This window comes from Miniopterus schreibersii (genome assembly GCF_964146895.1).
Source record: "Miniopterus schreibersii genome assembly, chromosome: 10".
NCBI lineage: Eukaryota > Metazoa > Chordata > Mammalia > Chiroptera > Miniopteridae > Miniopterus > Miniopterus schreibersii.
In genome coordinates this window covers 44,507,392-44,526,751 of record NC_138110.1, presented here as the reverse complement: position 1 = coordinate 44,526,751, position 19,360 = coordinate 44,507,392, and the positions used below count along the sequence as shown (strand labels likewise).

General features: G+C 41.5%; 1 protein-coding gene across 1 annotated transcript in view; it reads left to right on the top strand.

The window, feature by feature from the left end:
• The window catches only part of LAMA1 (laminin subunit alpha 1), a 134,593-nt gene that overhangs the window by 113,641 nt on the left and 1,592 nt on the right, over positions 1 to 19,360 (top strand). Inside the window, exons 49-61 of the mRNA XM_081149847.1 lie at positions 1,835 to 1,985; positions 2,640 to 2,784; positions 3,280 to 3,421; positions 5,422 to 5,536; positions 5,730 to 5,891; positions 8,730 to 8,890; positions 9,598 to 9,783; positions 10,625 to 10,760; positions 12,119 to 12,231; positions 13,586 to 13,775; positions 14,318 to 14,476; positions 14,976 to 15,129; positions 16,872 to 17,005. Of these exons, the coding sequence (XP_081005973.1) occupies positions 1,835 to 1,985; positions 2,640 to 2,784; positions 3,280 to 3,421; positions 5,422 to 5,536; positions 5,730 to 5,891; positions 8,730 to 8,890; positions 9,598 to 9,783; positions 10,625 to 10,760; positions 12,119 to 12,231; positions 13,586 to 13,775; positions 14,318 to 14,476; positions 14,976 to 15,129; positions 16,872 to 17,005 (1,948 nt within the window). The remainder of the gene's footprint in view (positions 1 to 1,834; positions 1,986 to 2,639; positions 2,785 to 3,279; positions 3,422 to 5,421; positions 5,537 to 5,729; positions 5,892 to 8,729; positions 8,891 to 9,597; positions 9,784 to 10,624; positions 10,761 to 12,118; positions 12,232 to 13,585; positions 13,776 to 14,317; positions 14,477 to 14,975; positions 15,130 to 16,871; positions 17,006 to 19,360) is intronic.

The following is a 19,360-nucleotide window of genomic DNA, read 5'->3' as shown; positions in this document are numbered from 1 at the left end:
GCGAATGTCATCAAAATGATATGACCCTGTGTGGCGATGGCATCTGCCCTTGAAGGTCGGGAGCACGAGCGCACATTGAGGCGCTCTCATCCGTCACTTGGTCCTCATCTGTTTCTCCAGTGTGGAAGGAAGTCTTCCCAGCAATTTAGAAATTCTAACATGAAAAATGCTCCAACCCCTGGGCTCTGTCCCCTACACCGACCCAAATCATTAATCTTGCTTGTAGAAGGGAAAATCTTAACAGAAATTGAATATTTCTAATATGGACAATGTCTTCCTCCTTTAGCTGTTATAATATCCCCAGTTTTCATCAGTCATTTCAGGGTTATCTTAAAACCAGTGACCTCAAACTGCAGCAATGGGTGAATTTAATGATTGCTGGCTCTTCTCTTTTTTGGAATGAGGAAGCCAGTTTTTTCTGTGTGGCCACAGGCTTACTTCTTTTTGAGAACTGCCCTCCCACCAGATTTCCACCCACCCAGACCATTGACTGAAACATGAAGGTTCTACTGAGAGGAAGGATTAACAGGTGCTGCCATCCTCTAGATGTTAATCCTGGAAACTGGCTTTTTTAGGTATAGGTATGGCTACCCAGCTGAGTTTTAAGGCCAAATTGACTCATTAGCTCAATCAAATTAAGATTTGATTAAACATATGTTTATGGTTACTGTGCAAATCAGCTGGCTATTCTTGAATTATATTCACCAACATTTCCAGAAATATGTTTTGAAAAATAACATTAATTTGGTAGGATATTAGTAGATATTTCTTTTTTAAAAAAGTGGCAGTAGATGGTGTGTCCTGATCATAAATGTTTGGGAAACACTAAATTAAAAAATTAAGCACATTGCTTTACTGTGAGGCTATGCACTATAACCCTGTCCTGGGAGAAGCTAGAATTGCAGCATTTCACAACCTCATTTGACCCAGATTCTTTTTAAAAAGTAGCATTCTGTATAATAAACAAAATAAACTGATGAACAAAATAGATCCAGAGACATGGAACAGACTGAGGAATCTCAGAGGGAAGGCAGGGGTGGGGGAGTGGGTCGCGAGAGATTAATCAAAGAACTTATATGTTTATAAGTATAGCCTATGGACACAGACATTGGTATGAGGAAGGCCTGGGAGTGGAGTGGATGTGGGGTTGAGGGTATCAATGGGGAGAAAGGGGGATATCTGTAATACTTTCAACAATATAAATTTTAAAAAATAAAAATAAAAAAATAAAAACTACCGGGCACATTAAAAAAAAAAAGGATCATTCTGTAGTTGCTTATGTCCCAAAGAACATACTTTGGCAAGTGCTGATATAGGCAGAAACTGGTACTTTATGTCTCAGTTTATAATTGATTTAACTGTCTTCATTTTAGGTAATTGCCCCTATCTATTAAAAACTTTTAGCTCAGAGAGCTAAATAATCTAATTCTAGTAACTGATTCCATTTTCACAGGCCAGTGATTTGAATTCATTATGCGTAATTTACCGTTATTAAATCATTGGTGTGATCCATTAATGCTCTTTCTATTTAAAAAAAAATTCTCAATATGAGCATTTACCTTTAACTTTATATTACCAAGTAAACAAATATTGTTTTTTTTCTTTTTCTGAATGTATTTGCAATTCTTTACATGGTGTCAGTATATGTGTATAATTATGAATAATCTCTTTAATTCTTAAAAGATATTACAAAATAAACCATTGATTCTAAGAGGTCTCATCAAAATAGGGAAAAAGAAACCTTTCCTTTGTGAGGGAGAATTTGGTAACTATCATTTGTTCTCTTGGACTGCCTTCCTGAGAACGGACTGTATTTCACTGCTCTGCTTTGCAGCCCCCAGAATGAAGACTCGTCCTTTCATTTTGATGGGAGCGGGTATTCTGTCGTAGAGAAGACGCTCCGGGCTACTGTGACGCACATAATTATGCTTTTTAGTACCTTTTCACCTAACGGGCTTCTTCTCTACCTCGCTTCAAATGGCACCGTAAGAATCTTCATGGGGCACTTGGCCCCACTGTGTATATACAGTTAGATTGCTCTGAGGATATTTATGTTTAATGACTATTTTATGAGCATATATGAATATATACATATGTATGTCATACTGTGTCTCCATTTTAAAGAATTTATTATATCAGTACAGACTCATTGAAGATGTTTGAAAGAGCACCAAGTAGAAGTAGCTTTCCCATCATTATAGATATCAGTCAAACATGTTAAACGTTTAGCTTAAATAATATGTCTTGTCCTATGTTCACTCTGACCACTGTAGCGTTTTTTGAAACCCATTCACTAGAATTTCATGTTCCCATTTGTTTTCTCATGTACTGGTGATTTCTCTCAATCATCTAGTTTTATATTTAGAACTAGTCCATTTGTCAGTCTCAATTGGAAAAGATACAGAGACTCCACTTCTTTTACTGAAGTGTCCATGTTGATGATATGAGTTTATCTCATATCTGTGTAGTCTTTCAGAAAGCCTCTGTGGACACTGAGTTCATAGCATAGACCTCTGGCTGTCGCCAGGTCCAGCTTTCTCAGTTTGACTTCAGAAGGTTTCTGCCGTCCCTGACTTGAAGGGAAAGGAAATCTTGTGATAACGATGTAGCCATGGGTAACTACTTTTTCTTTTTTACAGAAAGACTTTTTATCCATTGAGCTGATCCATGGCAGAGTTAAAGTTACAATTGACTTGGGCTCAGGACCTCTTGCCCTTGTCACAGACCGACGCTATAACAATGGAACCTGGTACAAAATCGCCTTCCAACGAAACCGGAAGCAAGGTGAGTGCACGGATGGCTGGGTGGGTGGGTGGGTGGATGGCTGGCTGGCTGGGTGGGTGGGTGGGTGGGTGGATGGATGGATGGTATATTGGTTGCCCTCATGGGAACAGAAATCTTTCCAAAATCAGTAGCCTTTTACTTTAGCTTTCTGGGTATTCTTAAATGATATTCTAATTTAAAAAATCATTGTTTTTTGGGGGATACTAAGCATCAGGGTTCATATTTTGCTGGAGGAATATTTAATTCATAGACTGCTTTCCAAATGTATTATTTAACATTAAATGCTCAGTTGGAATCAAGAATCAAAGCCATTCTATTTTCTTTCTGGTTTATTGACTTGTGCAGAGGATTTTCAGTTAATAGTCAAGAACATTCACTGGTCAAAATGACAGAATATAAAAGAACATGTCTTTGTAAATGAAAGTTGTTAGTAGAAATTCATGTTTTACTTTAGTGTAGGAAGTGATTTGTATCTATTCTTCTCATCTCTTTTAGGACTCCTAGCAGTTACTGATGCTTATAACACCAGTTATAAGGAGACCAAACAAGGTGAAACCCCAGGAGCATCTTCTGACCTCAATCGTCTCGATAAGGATCCAATTTATGTGGGTGGATTACCTAGGTCAAGAGTTGTAAGGTATGATACTACAGTGCAGAATATTTATATCCTTAACTACCAGCTAACTATACTAGTTTCCTAGGACTGCCATAAAAAGGTACCACAAACTGGGTGGCTTAAATATTTATTGTCTTTAGAACATCTAGAAATAGTTACTGTACAATAATAATATCTGGAGATCCCACTTTCCATTACAAGTCACTCTCCTCTCTGGACATTTTAGTGTAGTAGAATTTCTTTCTAGGTGGAAAAAAAAAAATCATGTTTCTGCAGACTTATCTGGATTCCCCCTTTGTGTGATTAAAATGAATAACGTATGTGAAAGTTGAAAAACCAGCATCAGAAAATTGGATGAAAGATGGCAAAGAGAGGCAATGAAATCCTTTTATAACACTGATTCATGTTTAACTTTGTGACTTTAATAATTTACATAAACTTTCTGTGGTTCATTGTCCTTAGTTTTGTAATTTTTGATTAGAAAATTAAGCTCTAACTTTTAAAAAAATCATATATGATTCATATATGAAAGGCCCACAGTCAAGGCAACATAGCTTCCAGGGAGTGGGATCATTAAATGTCCAAATTGAGTCACCCAGCCCAGTGCTTTTCAAAGGTGTATTTGCAACACTACCCCACCTTGTACACAATCCTAATATGTGGCCCAGAAGTCCAGCTACTCCAGTTGCTATGGGTTGAGCAGCCCAGAATCCACTTTCCCACGAGCCCTCTTCTTTTTGCCAGAGGTTTCTACAAGTTTCAAGGAACATAGCTTACAACCGAAGTCACACACACTCCACCCCCATTTTAGAAATGAATACACCTAACTTTCTGGGAATTAGTCATGTGCCGTAGGTCTTACCTCTGTGCCAAGACAGCCAGGACTGGAAGACTGTCTCTTAATCCCTGATTCCAGATATCACTCCCTGACATGGCGTGCTCCAGGTGCTCCTGGAGCAACAAGCTGTGTCATAGTCATCTGTGCTCTGCCTGAATAACACAGAGTATAGACACTGGAGAAAAGGGCAGAGCTCCCTTTCTAGGAAGACATCCCAAATCACAGACCCATGCTAGAAGGGACTTGGGTATCATCAAGGCCAGCCTCCTCATCGACAGTGGAAGAAACTGAGATCCAGAAAAAGTTGAGATTTGCCCTAAATCATGTTGTTTAATGAGTCGCAGCTCATTGCTCAACACAGAGAGAAAGAAAAATGAGATGTGACTGTAACAGGAAACTGTGTTACTAGCTGATGTTTGCGAGGATAACTTGGAGCTCTTCAGTAGTCTCTGTTTTGAAAATGAGGACCTGACCACATCACAGACTCACCCACTCATCACCACAGTGTGGCAACTTCTGTTTATAAAAATGTGGTATTGACTTGGAGTCTACAAATAAGGTCATGATTAATTCCAGACTTCACCAAATGTAATTATTTCCTTCAGGACAAAGTTCATGGATATGCAGTATGGACAATAGCCAGTGACTTCTCTAGCTGTGCAGTCCTAGGAAATCACATAGCCTGCTGCTCTTGCCCCATGGGAGCAAATGTTCTATCTACATGGAGACTGGATTATAATCCCTGCCCCTATAATTTCCTCATGACAGTGCTCTGTCTCTCTTTTTTTTAAATTTATCTTTATTGTTGAAAGTATTACAGGTGACCCCCCTTTTCCCCCTCATTGATCCCCTCCACCCAACATGAGTGTTCTGTCTTTGTTATCATTGGCCTGTGTTTTTGTTTAAATTGTAATGACAATAGTTTTCCTTGAAATATTAAATGTATTTTTATCTAGGTAGCCATCTAAATAGTCAAATACACAAAATTCTTTCCCTTTCTTTAGTCCTGAGGAGAGCATTTGTTTGCGACCTGAAGTTCTTACCATCAATATCCCTCTTAGAGATAAGACTAAACACTTCTGCAGAAGGACACTTGGAAACATCTTCCTTATTTGTAGGTCCATTTTAACTCCTTTCAAAAATGGAATTATTATCCTCGTGGTTCTCATGTCCTTCCCTACAGGAGAGGTGTCACCAGCAAAAGCTACGTAGGCTGTATCAGACACCTGGAAATATCCAGATCAACCTTTGATTTACTCAGAAATTCCTATGGAGTGAGAAAAGGCTGTATGCTGGAGGTGAGAAGCATTTTACTAATATTGGAATAAGTTTCTATAAACACCCACTGATTTACCAACATAATGAAGTAATAAAATCTAAAGCAATGGAGGTGAGCAGGAAAGAGGTGGGGAAAGTCTGCAGTGACCTCCACCATGGGAGGTTCAGTGCGTGGTGGACCTGACAGTGCTGTTTCCTCTCCTTTGTGACCAGCCTATCCGGAGTGTTAGCTTCTTGAAAGGCGGCTACATTGAGTTGCCACCCAAGTCTTTGTCACCAAAATCGGAACTGTTGGCAACATTTGCCACCATGAACAGCAGTGGAGTCATCCTGGCTGCCCTGGGCAAGCATGGGGAGAACTGGCAGGCCCATGGGGTGAGTAGCTCTAACACCATCGAGCCACAGGCTCAGGAAAGAAATGCTTCAAGAGCAACTGGATGAAAGTGACTTAGTCATGAAGTTTATTGTTGATAGCCATGCATTTTTAATAAGTAAACATGATTACTGCAGAATGTCCTTCCCTTTTGAACCCTTGTCTGGCTACTGTGAAGAAAGATACTTGCTGTCTGCCTCCAATTCTTTTTATTTTTATTTATTTTTTATTTTTTAATTTATTTTAAATATATCTTTATTGATTTCAGAGAAAGGAAGGAAAAGGGAGAGAGAGAGGTAGAAACATCAATGATGAGAGAATCGTCATCGATCAGCTGCCTCCTGCACACCCCCGACTGGGGATCGAGCCCACAACCCGAGCATGTGCCCTGACCGGGAATTGAACCTCGATCTCCTGGATCCTAGGTTGATGGTCAACCGCTGAGCCACACCGGACTAGGCTCCAATTCTTTTTAAACTCACCCAGATAGTATATACTGCATTCTCTTCTACATGTTATGATTGTTACTCTTCATCCTAAGGCTAAAACAACAAGTCCTCAAATTCTGTGAAGTTATTTAGTATACTGCTCCATGAAGCAGGATTTTACCTATTATTATAGGGTTGAAAGGAACAGGAAGAGAAATACGGCCTGTGACAAGCACTGTGGACCAGCAGTAGGAGAAGAGAGGAAAGTTGATGGTTTTCCATATTAATATTTCATTTCAGTAGCATAGGTCACTTTACCCTTTCCTCTGCCTATACCACATAATCTGAAGAAACTTCACAAAATGCTATGTATAGCCGGAATGAGGCAGAGGTCATGCAGCTACAGCTTACAAAGCACTGTCTTCTACTGTGGAAGACACTAACAGACATTGCTGTGCAATTATCACAACCATTCGGCAGAGTGAATGCTGATTCAAACCTAGTTAATCTGCCCGAGCTCGCACGCTATTCTACATGTGTCAGAGCTAAGACTGAAGCACCGGTCTGAAGCCACTTGATGAAAAGCTGACAATGACAGACTGCTTTCTGGGCTCCACCAATCTTTTTCTTATTTTTAGTTGAGATGAAATTCACATAACATAAAAGTAACTATTTTAAAGTGAACGATTTAGTGGCATTTGGAGCTCTCACAATGTTGTGAGGCTACCTCTTCTATCTAGTTCCAAAACACTTTCATCACCCAAAATAAAAGCCTATGACATGCCCAGCTGGGGTGGTTCAATGGTTGAGCATTGACCCATGAACCAAGAGATCACTGGTTCAATTCCCAGTCAGGGCACATGCCCAGGTTGTGGGCTCAATCTCCAGTAGAGGGCATGCAGGACGCACCACTGGATGATGTTTCTATCTATCCCTCTCCCTTCCCATTCTCTAAAAATCAATAAAAACATATATTTTTTAAAAACCCTATGACATTAAGCAGCCACTTTCCACTCCCCCCTCCCTGCCCCTGGGAAGCACCAATCTTCTTTCTGTATCTGCGAATGAATTTATCTAGCTGTATGTTTCATATAAATGGACTCATACAACATGATCTTCAGTGTCTTTCACTTAGCATGTTTTCAAGGTTCATTCACATTGCAGCATGCATCAGTACTTCTTTTTATGACTAAACATTCTACTGTGTGTACATAGCGTAATTTGTTCGTATTAGTTCATTGATGAACATTTGGGGCTCTTGCTACTTTTTGGCTGTTATGAATAATGATGCTATGAATATTCACTACAAATTTTTTGTTGTTAATCCTCACACGAGGATATTTTTTCATTGCTTTTTAGAGAGAGTGGGAGGAAGGGAGGGAGAGATGGGGGGCAGAGAGAGACTGTTTTCTTCTGTCAGTCTTAACAGGACCACCTGCAAATCAAAGTTTGCAACTAAGCCAGCAGAAGGGAACGCTGTCACCCAATGCTAGCAGTTCTGCTGGTGGATGTCTTTTCAGTACAGCACAAAAAGTTTAAAGAGCTTTAAACATTTTCAAGCCCTTCAGCTCTTTAATCCCATTTTGACAAATATTAGAAACAGTTTCACAGGAAAAATAGTTAAATGTTCATTATATGTGGTCATTAAAAATTATAAACTACTTAAATTTCTAACAGTAAATGAATTGATCCCACAATGTGATAGCAGCTCACACCTGTTAGAGTGGTCATCATCCAAAAGGTAAGAAAAAACAAATGTTAGTAAGGCTGTGGAGAAAAGGAAGCCCTTCTGCATTCTTGGTGGGGATGTAAATTGGTGCAGCCACTATGGAAAACAGTAAGGAGGTTTCTCAAAAAGTTGAAAATAGAATTACAGTATGATCCAGCAATTTCACTTCTGGGTATATATCCGAGGGAAGTGAAAAGATATCTGGAAACGATATCTGCACCCCCATGTTCATTGCAGCATTATTTACAATGGCCAAGACATGTATGTTAACTAAACTTATTGTAATCATTTTGCTATGTATACATATGTCAAATCATTATATTGTATACCTTTAATATAGTGCTATATGTGAGTAATATCTCAATAACACTGAAAAAAGAGAAATAGATTAATGACTTACAATGTATCTGTTTACTGGTCCACAATGTGGCAATAAGTCATAAGTATGAAGACTATGTGGGAATGCAGGTCTTTGATATGGTGTATGATAATAGCACAATACAGAATATAAAATATATGAATACAGATTAGAAAGTAATATACAAAATTTAAAATGGTTGTTTTAGATGGTGATATTTTAAAGAAATTGCTTACTTGGTGCTAATATTCACACATTATCTTCATAAGATGATAATTTTTAAAATCATATGGTAAAGTTTTCATCTGTGGAATTCTCTACGCAGTCTTTCCAGCCCTTCTTTTCCGTCATGCTGACTGAAGGCCACATTGAAGTGCATGTTAATTTGGGGGATGGGACAAGCCTGAGAAGAGCTCTCCTGCATGCTCCCACAGGCACATTTGGCGACGGACAAGAGCATTCTATCTCCTTGATAAGGAGCGGGAGGTATTTGTGTGACTAGGGCATGGTGACCTCACTAAGGCTCCCCAGTAGGAACCTTGTTATGGTCCTCTTTGTATGAGTGACTGAGATGATTAGTATGACATCATTAGCAGTCAGAGTTTTTATAGTTCCAAAATAATTCTACAACCTTGCTAGAACACCTTAGGAATTATTTTATGTGCTTTGTCATGAGATATTTGCAGAATTTTCATAATTGAACCTTAACTCTGCCCTTTTCTGAGGCCTACTATAAATTATCTTTACATTAGATTAATTCTGTGGCAAATAGTATTAGTAAATAGCATTATATCAATACTAAATAATAAATGGTGAAACAGTAAATGGTAAAATGTAAAGAACAAGATAGTAGATAGTGTAATATCAGCATTCTTGTATATTTCCCTTCAAAACTATAGACCAGATGTTTTGAATGCACACTGGACATTTTTTTATAGGTAAAGAAGTAAAAGAAAAATATTCTCCAAAAACAATTGAATTTAATAATGTTTAGTAACATTCCATTCATTTTTGGAGAATGTTCAATTATAGGTTTTAAGTTTTAAGATCCACCTTTTTGTTCACACACAATGTCATGTTAAAATTTATTTTCAGGGAACTTTTATTACTTAATAAGTACTTGTGGAATTACATATGAAAGTAAGTAGTTAATTTTTATTATATCTCTATTTTTTTTTCCTTCGACCTTTTAGAATTATCACCATCCAACTGGATGAGACAAAACCTGTAGAAATGAACTTGGGCCCATCAGTGGAAAGCATGACAATAAATGTATCCAACCTGTACATAGGAGGGATTCCAGAGGGTGAGGGGGCAGCGATGCTCAAGATGAGAAGATCATTTCATGGCTGTATCAGAAACCTCATCTTTAACATGGAGTAAGTGTAACTGTTATCTCAGCAAGTCTGTGACTTGTGTATCTTTTGAGCATTGACACTAATCTGCCATCTAATTTTGTCGTTTGAAATTGCTTAAAATTCTACAAGTTCCTGAAGCAAACCCCATTGTTCTATCATGAAAGTCTCCCAAATGGATTTTGTTGCATTAAAATGATGGATAGATCTGGTCATCACATATGAAAAAATCATTGAGCATTAGCTCCATAGGACTATCAATATACACTCGATATATTTATTTGCCCACTTGTCTGCTTATTAATTAATTAAGCATCTTTATGTTGCTGAAAGCTTTGAGGCTGGGAACTTGGTGGGACAGAGGTTTCTGTGCTGTTCACAGCCATGTCCTTGGAGTGTGCCAATAGGGTATGTGTGGACAGCAGACATGTTGCAAGGGCTGCAGGGTAAAGAGACTTATGACAAGTATAGTTTCTGACTTTCTGGCAAAGGGAAACCTGTAAGAAAGAATCAGTGTTTAACTGAAGCTACTGTGCAGTGCTGTGAGAGCCAGAGACAGAATCTTGCCTTGCGGCAGCCCAGCCATGGCTACAGGAGGAGGTCACCGCATTTAGCCAACTCTTGAAGGATGCTCAGCAATGGCCAGGTGGACAACATGCAGGGAGTGGGGGACATGCAGAAATCAAACAAGAGAATATGTAAGGATATCTGGACTTCTAGTCACTGTGAAAGATGGCCAAATTGGTTATTCTAAGAGAAATATATCAATGATTTTTTAATGGATTTTAAGTGTTCCGTAATCAGGTGACATTGTTTTTATGTGTTGGCTTATAGTATCTTAACTTTGAAAACACTTTGTGTCTAGACTTTTGGATTTCACTGATGCCGTTGGCTATGAACACATGGACTTGGACACCTGCTTGCTTTCAGAACGGCCTAAGCTGGCTCTTCATGGAGAGGACAGTGAGCCCCCGCCAGAGCCACATCCTTTACCAAGTCCGGTAAGAGGGGCTTTATTCCACTGTATCGGGCAGGTCCAGTGAGAAAAAAGAGCACAGCCCAGAGGAAATTAAATGGGGGCCTCATTTCCCAGTGTAGGGGAAGCTGAATGAGCACACTGATAGAAAGGGGGGAGGAGGTGCCGCCTGAGCCTGGGAGCTGGGACTGCGGAGGGGCGAGCCTTCTGGAGGACACACGCACAGAGACGACAGGCCCTGCAAGGAGGCCGCTGGGAGCCCTAAGGGAGGGAGAAACGCTCAGCTTCTTCCATCCACCTGCCTTGCAATCGCCCAGCATGGCCCTCCATTGGCAGAACAAGCTGGAAGCCACTTTTCAAAGGCGCCTGGACAGTTATAGGAGTCATCCCTGTGATAAAAAGCAGTGCAGGGGCAGGGAGGGGTATGGCCCTCAGCCAGCTCACAGGTGACATAGCACAGCCTTTAAGGATTGTAGGGTATAGCTAGCACTTGGGCACCTTCATTTAGTTGCCATGCTGCTAGCTTTTTGACAGTTTCTGTAGGGACTCATGATCACTTTGGATTTAATCAGAAACAGTGAAAATAAGTACTTCATGTAAGCCATAGTACATATTGTTGCTTTAGAAAAAGGATTTGATTCATCTAGGAAAAGCTAGTTTTGACTACAGTTATTATTAGTTTTCAGTTTCTCTTCCCTTTCTTGATTTCTTTATTTCCTTGGTTGAAAGCACACACTCTGATTACTTAGATGATGGCATAGTCACATGAAAAGTAGTTCCTTTTGAGCAGTGCCAGTCTTTGAGTTCAGAACAGTTCTCTGGTAGCATCTGCCCACCCCAAGCTGGGAAACTGAGTCTGAGGCCTCGCCTGGTTTGGGGCCAGTGTGTGGCGGGCACTGTCAGGCACCTGCAGGTGCCCGAGCATCTTCCCTGGCTCCTCACATTCTGCCCTGTGCATGTAGGAGCCCCTTCTAGCCTGGTTACTCTTGGCTTCATCTCCTGTCCATGAGGAATTAGAGACATCGAACTTGGAGGCCCTGCTGTCACCTGTGAGCACTTCCAGTGTTTCAGGCCTGTGCTGCAATTGCTCCTGCAGGACTGACATCTCCAGGCCCTTCTGAGCTGGGGGGATGGCAGGGCAGCAAGGCCTCACCACTTGAGTAGGACTGAGGGGAAAGATAGCTCTAATTGCCTTCTCAGAGAGGTAAAGGGCTGGTAAATAAACTCTTTAAAGCAAAAAATATTAAGTCAATGCAAACATGTATTTGTCGTGGCTGGTGTTCTGATTGCTTGCTTCTGAGATGCTTTCTTCATGGAAAAATATGCACGCGTCAGTGGGGGTCCTGGTGGCACTTGGCTGAGAGTCTTGTGCGTCTCTTACAGCAACAGTGTGTCGTGGATGGAGCCCCAGAGTTTGTCCCCAACGCTCACCAGTTTGGCCTCACACAAAGCAGCCATTTCGTGCTGCCTTTCAATCAGTTGGCTGTCAGAAAGAGGTAGGCCTTGTTCTAAAGTCCTTATGAGTTGTCCTATTGCTGATGAATAGGGAAGCGTTCTTTAGTAACAGGTCTTACCCCAAAGCAGCTTCTTGTACTTTATTATGGGGTGCTCAACTGGCAACCAGAAAGCAGCAGTGAGAGGGCAAGGAGATCCTAATGCAGCCTTCATGCAGACAGATGTGTACAGTATGGGGAAGTGGGGTTCCTGTGGTTTGTCTTCACCCCTTGTAGCTGGTGGCTGGTTTTCCCTCTCTGTGTGTATATAGGAAAGCATGGAAGAATCTGTCTAAATCACTCCTCACCCTTCATTCCGGAATCCCAAGTCCCCTAGATCTATCATCATCCAGACTTTCAGCCCCATTCTACTGTAAGCATTCACTAATCTGATGAAATTGTCTACCCAAACTCTTTTCCTGTGCCCCTCGAAATTCCTAGGGCTGCGCCCACACTGGTCCACACCTTCAATATTCCCCTTCTTAGGGGAAGTGGCTCACAGGCCACAGACCTCGAAGCCGGAGGCTGGCCGAGAATCCTCCAACTCCACATCCCTCCTCTCTCCTCCGAATCTCAGGCTGATCTGAAGTTCAGCTCTCCAGACTCTGCCATACCTTGCACCTCTGTTGCCGCCCTCTGTGATCACCCCCCATCACCTTCAGTCCTCTAAATACTGCCTCCCAGAGCCCCTCATTCATGAGGATGAAGTCATGCCCCCCTTTCCTATCCCAATGTGCTTCAGTGACATCACGCTGCCTACTGTGGGAGGACACCAGACACAACCTTTCCCTCTCCCCACCCCCCTGTGGTGCCATCTCCCATGTGGCCCTCCTGAGGATTCCTGCAGAGGTTTGTGGGGCTTGCTCCTGTCTGTCATTCAGAGTTCCGCTGAAATACTGTCTTTCAGAGATGCCTACCTATTTAATATAGCCACCGCTGGCCTCCTCACGACCCAATCTTTGTTCTCTGGTATATTTCTGGCATTAGTTTCATGGGAGAAGGGAAGTTCCCTTTGTTCACTGCTTTAGCCTCAGCTCCTAGAACAGTGCCTGGCAGATATAGTCACGTAGTAACCATTAATGGAATGAATGGGTGGGTATATGAATGAATGACTCTCCTGAGATGCTAAGTATAAATGTTGGAATAATTATTGGGTTCTCTCTTTGAGGTTATTTCATTTATTTACTTATTTTTATTATTTTATTAAATTTATTGGGGTGACATTGGTTAATATCATATAGGTTTCAGGTGTGGGTTTCTATGTTATAAGATCTATATATCGCACTCTGTAGTTATTTTACAAAGTAAATGTGAAAGCTTATTTCTTTGTGAGAGCTGAGCTCTTGTTTTCCTCCAGGCTCTCGGTGCAGCTAAGTATCCGCACATTTGCCTCCAGTGGGCTGATCTTCTACATGGCTCACCAGAACCAAGTGGATTACGCCACACTCCAGCTGCACGGGGGCCACCTCCACTTCATGTTTGACCTTGGCAAAGGAAGAACAAAGGTGTCTCACCCTGCGCTGCTCAGTGATGGCAAGTGGCACACGGTATGCTCTCAGGAAGCTGCTGGTCACTCCTTCCAAGTGTTACTACATCTGTCCCTTGTGTCCACTCCATTTCACTGTAGTGAAATCATTCCCTTGGATTTCTAGTTTGCTTTGTGTTTGCAGTCTCTCCTATAGAATGTAAGAACCTTGCAGGCTGGGACCTTTTCTGATTCCTGAAATATCCCCAGGACCTAGCTCAGTGTCTGACACCTCATAGGCACTCAGCAATCATTGGTGAAATAAATGAAAGGTACCAAAAATGTTCTCAACTTGACAAGAAGTAAATTAAACCCACCCATGGTATGAATAGGCCAAACCTGAGATCATGGCACCTGCTTTCTTATCAGCAAGACTCTGGAACACTTTCTTTTCTAAAGCATGCATTACCTGTGCCTTCTTCCCAGCGCCCGCTATGTTAAACTCTGAGCCATCCTTTAGTATGTCAGTCAGGTTATTACAGCTATAATGAGCAGAGTTGCAAACAAACATCTGTTAAAGTTTTCTCATCCTTAAAAATTATGGATGTTTTCATTTTGCTCTAGGTCAAGACGGAGTACTTTAAAAGAAAGGGCTTCATGACTGTTGATGGTCAGGAATCCCCCATGGTGAATATAGTGGGAGATGGCACCACGTTGGATGTGGAAGGGAAGTTGTACCTAGGAGGCCTTCCCTCTGATTACAGGTCCAGGAACATTGGAAATGTAAGCAGCGTTTTCTGTATGGAGCCCATTTTGCCTTTATCGCTGTTGTGTTTATTTTTAGAGGAACGTGTTTATGTTTACTCTTTTTTTAGACCTGGAGTTTGGCTGCAAGATGCAAACCTTTCACACCATAGCCCTAGATTGTGTGTTTCCCCTTGAAGCCCAGCCAACCCTCCTGTTAGTTAATGAACATTTTTCTTTCCACAGCCACTTAGCCCCAGTGCAATTCAGGAAAGTCCAGGGAATTTGTATTTGCAGATTATAAAACTCCTCATTCTTGATTTCCGCAGTATTTACACAAAATAATAGAAAACACATTTCCTGTATTATTAGCAAGGGAATTTAAATAGTAGCTTTAAGTAAGACATGTGAGGTGTTGTGGCAATTAGATTTTTAAAAACCACATTAATATTGTAATGTGTTTTGTGGAAGTATGGGAAAAATTTGCCCTTGCCCTCATTATAGTCACCACCATCCACTCTCACGTCATTTGGTTTAGATCACCCACAGCATCCCCGCTTGCATTGGGGAGGTGACAGTGAACAGCAAGCAGCTGGACAAGGACAGCCCTGTGTCTGCATTTGCAGTGGCCCAGTGCTATGCGGAGGCCCAAGAAGGAACTTTCTTTGAAGGAAGTGGTTATGCAGCTCTTGGTACGTATTACCTACAGTCTCAAGAGAAATCTTTGGGATTTGCCTGTACTCTAAGATGATATGGACCCAAGAATTCTATGATAGGGCAGGACCCACTGCAGCAAGACCTCATTTAGTTAAATGTTCCAGTTTATTCTGATTTCTCCACTTCTAATGTATAAGCCCTCTCACTTCCTGTGCCATCCAGTTGACCTGACAAAGGCCCTCACCCCCAGGGGCAGTGCAGCTCCTGGCAACACGTGGCCCTGGTTTCATCTGTACCCTCCCCACATTTACATAAGACATGTTCTCACTGTCCAAGTTCATAAAGGCCTTTGAATTTAAAAGTCAGCAGCATAAGATATCTAGACCAGCCAGCCAAATGCAAGTCAGATTTGATGAAGAAATTGACTCCATTTAGACTGTTGAAAATATTAATCAATTAGAAGTAGAGGAATTTAAATCTCTAAATTGCTGTAGAATGTAAATTCCTCAAGGCTTAAGAACTATGACATTGCCTCATCATTTCAGACACTTAATTTTCTGGTGAATTTCCTGTCTGCTCTCAGAACCATGCTCCTCCCCATCTAGTTCTCCTTTGTATCACAGGGAACTAATTTCTCTGGCTCCTTTGCTCCTCAGGCTTCCAGGAAGGCTCTGATGGAACATTGGGGCAAGAGGGAGGAGGGGAAAAGCTAGTACACTTCTCTCCTTCATTCTGAGCTCCCAAGCTCTGGTAACACCACCTTCCCCCATTTTTCCTTCAGCTCTGGGTGTGGTAACAACTGCCTGCTATTGCTAATATCTTCAATTTATCTCAGCTTTTTTATGCACCTGAATAAAAAATTTATTCAATTAAATCCCCACTTAAAAAAAAAAACTAATGGGGGCTCTGGCCAGGGAGCTAAGTTGGTTAGACCATTGTCCCTATACTCCAAGATTGCAGGTTCAATCCCCGGTCAGGGCACACACAAGAATCACCCTATGTCCAGAGACATAGAAGCATGGAACAGACTGAGGGATCTCAGAGGGAAGGTGGGGATGGGGGAGTGAGTGGGGAGAGATTAATCAAATTTATATGTTTATAAGCAGAACCCATTGACACGGACATTGGTATGGGGAAGGCCTGGGGGTGGGGTGGATGCAGGGTGGAGAGGCTCAATGAAGGATAAAAGGGGACATGTGTAATATTTTCAATAATAAAGATAAAGAAACTTTTTTAAAAATCAACCAATGAATGCATAAATAAGTGGGATAACAAATCGACATTTCTCTGTCTAACCAATAAATAAAAATTTTTTTTTAATTAAAATAAAAAAACGACCTAATGTGGACTAATACACTCAGTCATTGATGACATACCCAGTGTGTAGATATTGGGAAAATAAAATGGACTATTCTTGTATAAACGATGAAGATTATATTGGATCAAATCCCTTTGCTTTTCCCTGTGTGGCTTTAGATGAGAGGATGGGCCTGCCTTGGCTCCAGTCTGGCTTAGCCCCGCTGATTGTGTGTCTTCTTTAAGGTGTCACTTCATCTTACAGATGTGCAGGCTGCGGACTCCAAGGGGAGAGGTGACTTGCTAGTGGTGGAGCTGGATCCAGAGAAAGAGCTGGAGCCAGGTCTCCTGAACCTCAGGCAGGATTCCCAATGTACAGCCAGTCCAGCCCACTGCGGGCTGGTGGAGTCTCTCCAAGCCTGAGCCTTCTTGGGCTGGGCGGGACTTACCCATAACTCGGGACTGTCTTTGTGTTTTTCAGTCAAAGAAGGCTACAAAGTTCGCTCAGATGTAAACATCACACTTGAGTTTCGTACCTCCTCAGAGAACGGCGTCCTCCTTGGGATCAGCAGTGCCAAAGTGGACGCCATCGGCTTAGAGATTGTGAATGGCAAGGTCGGTGCTTAATGTCTATGAGGTCCTCCCTTGCCCCAGTGTCAGAGACAGAGCAGTTGAGAAACAGTAGAAATACCTAGACCCACATTTCCAATTACCCACTTTAATGGACTGCAGAAAAGGTTCACTTAATATTAAAAAATAAATAATCCTAAAATACTTTTAAATAACTTCTTTTATAATTTTGAAATTGAATTTAAAGCAAAACAGCAACTATAATACTAACAACTTCTTTTCCTGAACAATTTGATACTAAGTGGCCAAACTGATGCTCCATTTTTCCTGATTTTATTTGGAAATAATTACAAATTCATAGGAAGTTTCAAGGAAATATACAGAGAGGTCCTCTTTCACACTTTGCCTAGGCTCTTCCAGTGGTAGCATCTTGCATAAGTCTACAAAACAGAATTTCAGCTTACATAATTCTGTCAAACCCATGAAATTGACATTGGCACAATCCACTGAGTTTAAGTTACACCAGTTATACATGCACAAGTGTTTTACCATATGTGTAGCTTCATATAACCCCTGCCACAATCAAAACAGTTCATTGTACTATAGCTACAAGCCTCCCTCAGCTATCCCCCTGTTTTTCTCCCCCTGGCTTCCTTAACCCCTGGCAACTGTTCTCCATCTCTGTTACTTCAGGATTGTTAGAGAAATGAAGTCATGCCGCCTGTGTCCTCCTGAGGTTGTCTTTTCAGCTCAGCCTCATTTCCTGGTGGTTCGTCCAGGTTGTTAGTTCATTTCTTTTTATTGCAGAGTATTCCATGGGATGATTTAATTTTTTTAATGCAAAAAGCAATTTTTCTATAACTATTCTGCTCTTGCTTTTCAGGCTCCAGGCCCTGTATTAGGAACAAAATGAACTCAACAATTAACAGTACTTTAGTCTCTTTTGCTTTAAAACTGCCTGCTTCAGAGTTTCTGCTGGTTCTCATTCTTCCTCTCCCCTTCAGGCTCAGCTGAGTGCACCTCATTTGCAGGATTCGGGGGAAAGGAGTCTTAATTGCGCTTTTTCTTTTCTGTCTGCTCTCTTCTGACAGCAGATGAGGTATAACTCGACTTTCCCCATCTTCAGTCGCAGCGTCTGTCTTTTCCGCACTTGGCCACTTGTCCCTGGCTGGTATAAGGAGCAGTGTGAGGTCTCTGTATTGCCAGTGCGTGGGTGCTGTTCCTGGAGATTTGGCCACGTCCGTTGCAGATCAGGCTCCCCATGCCAGCTGTCACGGGCACTGAGCCTCTTCAACAACCTCTGTGTCCTTCAGAGGGCCATATGAGAACTTGCAGTCGTCTGCCATGCCACTCCTAAGACCTGGGGAGTCAGGGCGGTGGTCTCTTTCCACTGCACTGTGGTCAACTCAGGTTGCTGTGGGACTAAGATGCTTGACTCTTACTGCCTCCTGGCAAACAAGGAGCAAGTCTCTATGCTCTAGATTCCTCCAAACTTACAGCTTGTTTCTAGTATTTCCTGCTTACTCCCCACAGGGTTTTGGTCCCAAGGAGATCCTAGAGTGAGGGTGGAGAGTGTAAGAAAGTCACTGACCTCTTGCCCTTCACCTCTTCGTCTCGCCTCATTTTCATGTCAAAACAAAACCACCTCTAATCATATGGCTGCCTCTCTATGCTGTGGCTTACAGCCAACCTTTTCCTCATCTGTGCTTCAAGAGAATTTTGAAAAATTGTGTATCCACTTGCACATTTTTATGTGACACCTGAAAAATGTTATCAGAAGTGTAATAGTCACAAACAATGTAATGTCTGATGTATTCTGTATTTTACCACTATTATTGGCTTATTTATTGTTCTTTTAAAACATTTTTAGTGGCTGCCCAAGAGTGTATAATATATACATCTCTAATTTGTCACAATGTCTTGAAATGATACTGAGTAGACCTTCACATACAACATAAGAACCTTCCAACAGTAACTTACAGTTTTTCCCGCCTATCTCTTGCAAGTCTCAGATTTTCTGTTACCACTCGCTGTGGTAGAGCATCTATAGTTTGTCAGAAGGGATTTAGTAAATGTTCCTCCAGAGGTGCTAGCAACTGCTGGGAACTGACACCCCCAGTATACACCCATCAGCTCCTGCTGTACTGAAAAGGAGGAATTGATTTGAGGAGGAGATTCTAAGTAAGAGAGTGGTCCTAGCTTGTTCCCATGGGAGGCGGCCATTGCCCTTTCTGAAATTCCAGGGATAAGATAGCATCTGAATCCTTTAAGAGGCTATTTTTAAAAATGAATGTGTTTTTCATAGTTTGCTCTCCTCTTTGGCAAAATGCTGGGATTTTATCTACTTCAAGTGATTTATATAAATGGACTGTGTTCCTTAAATATGGAAAAATTTACTGA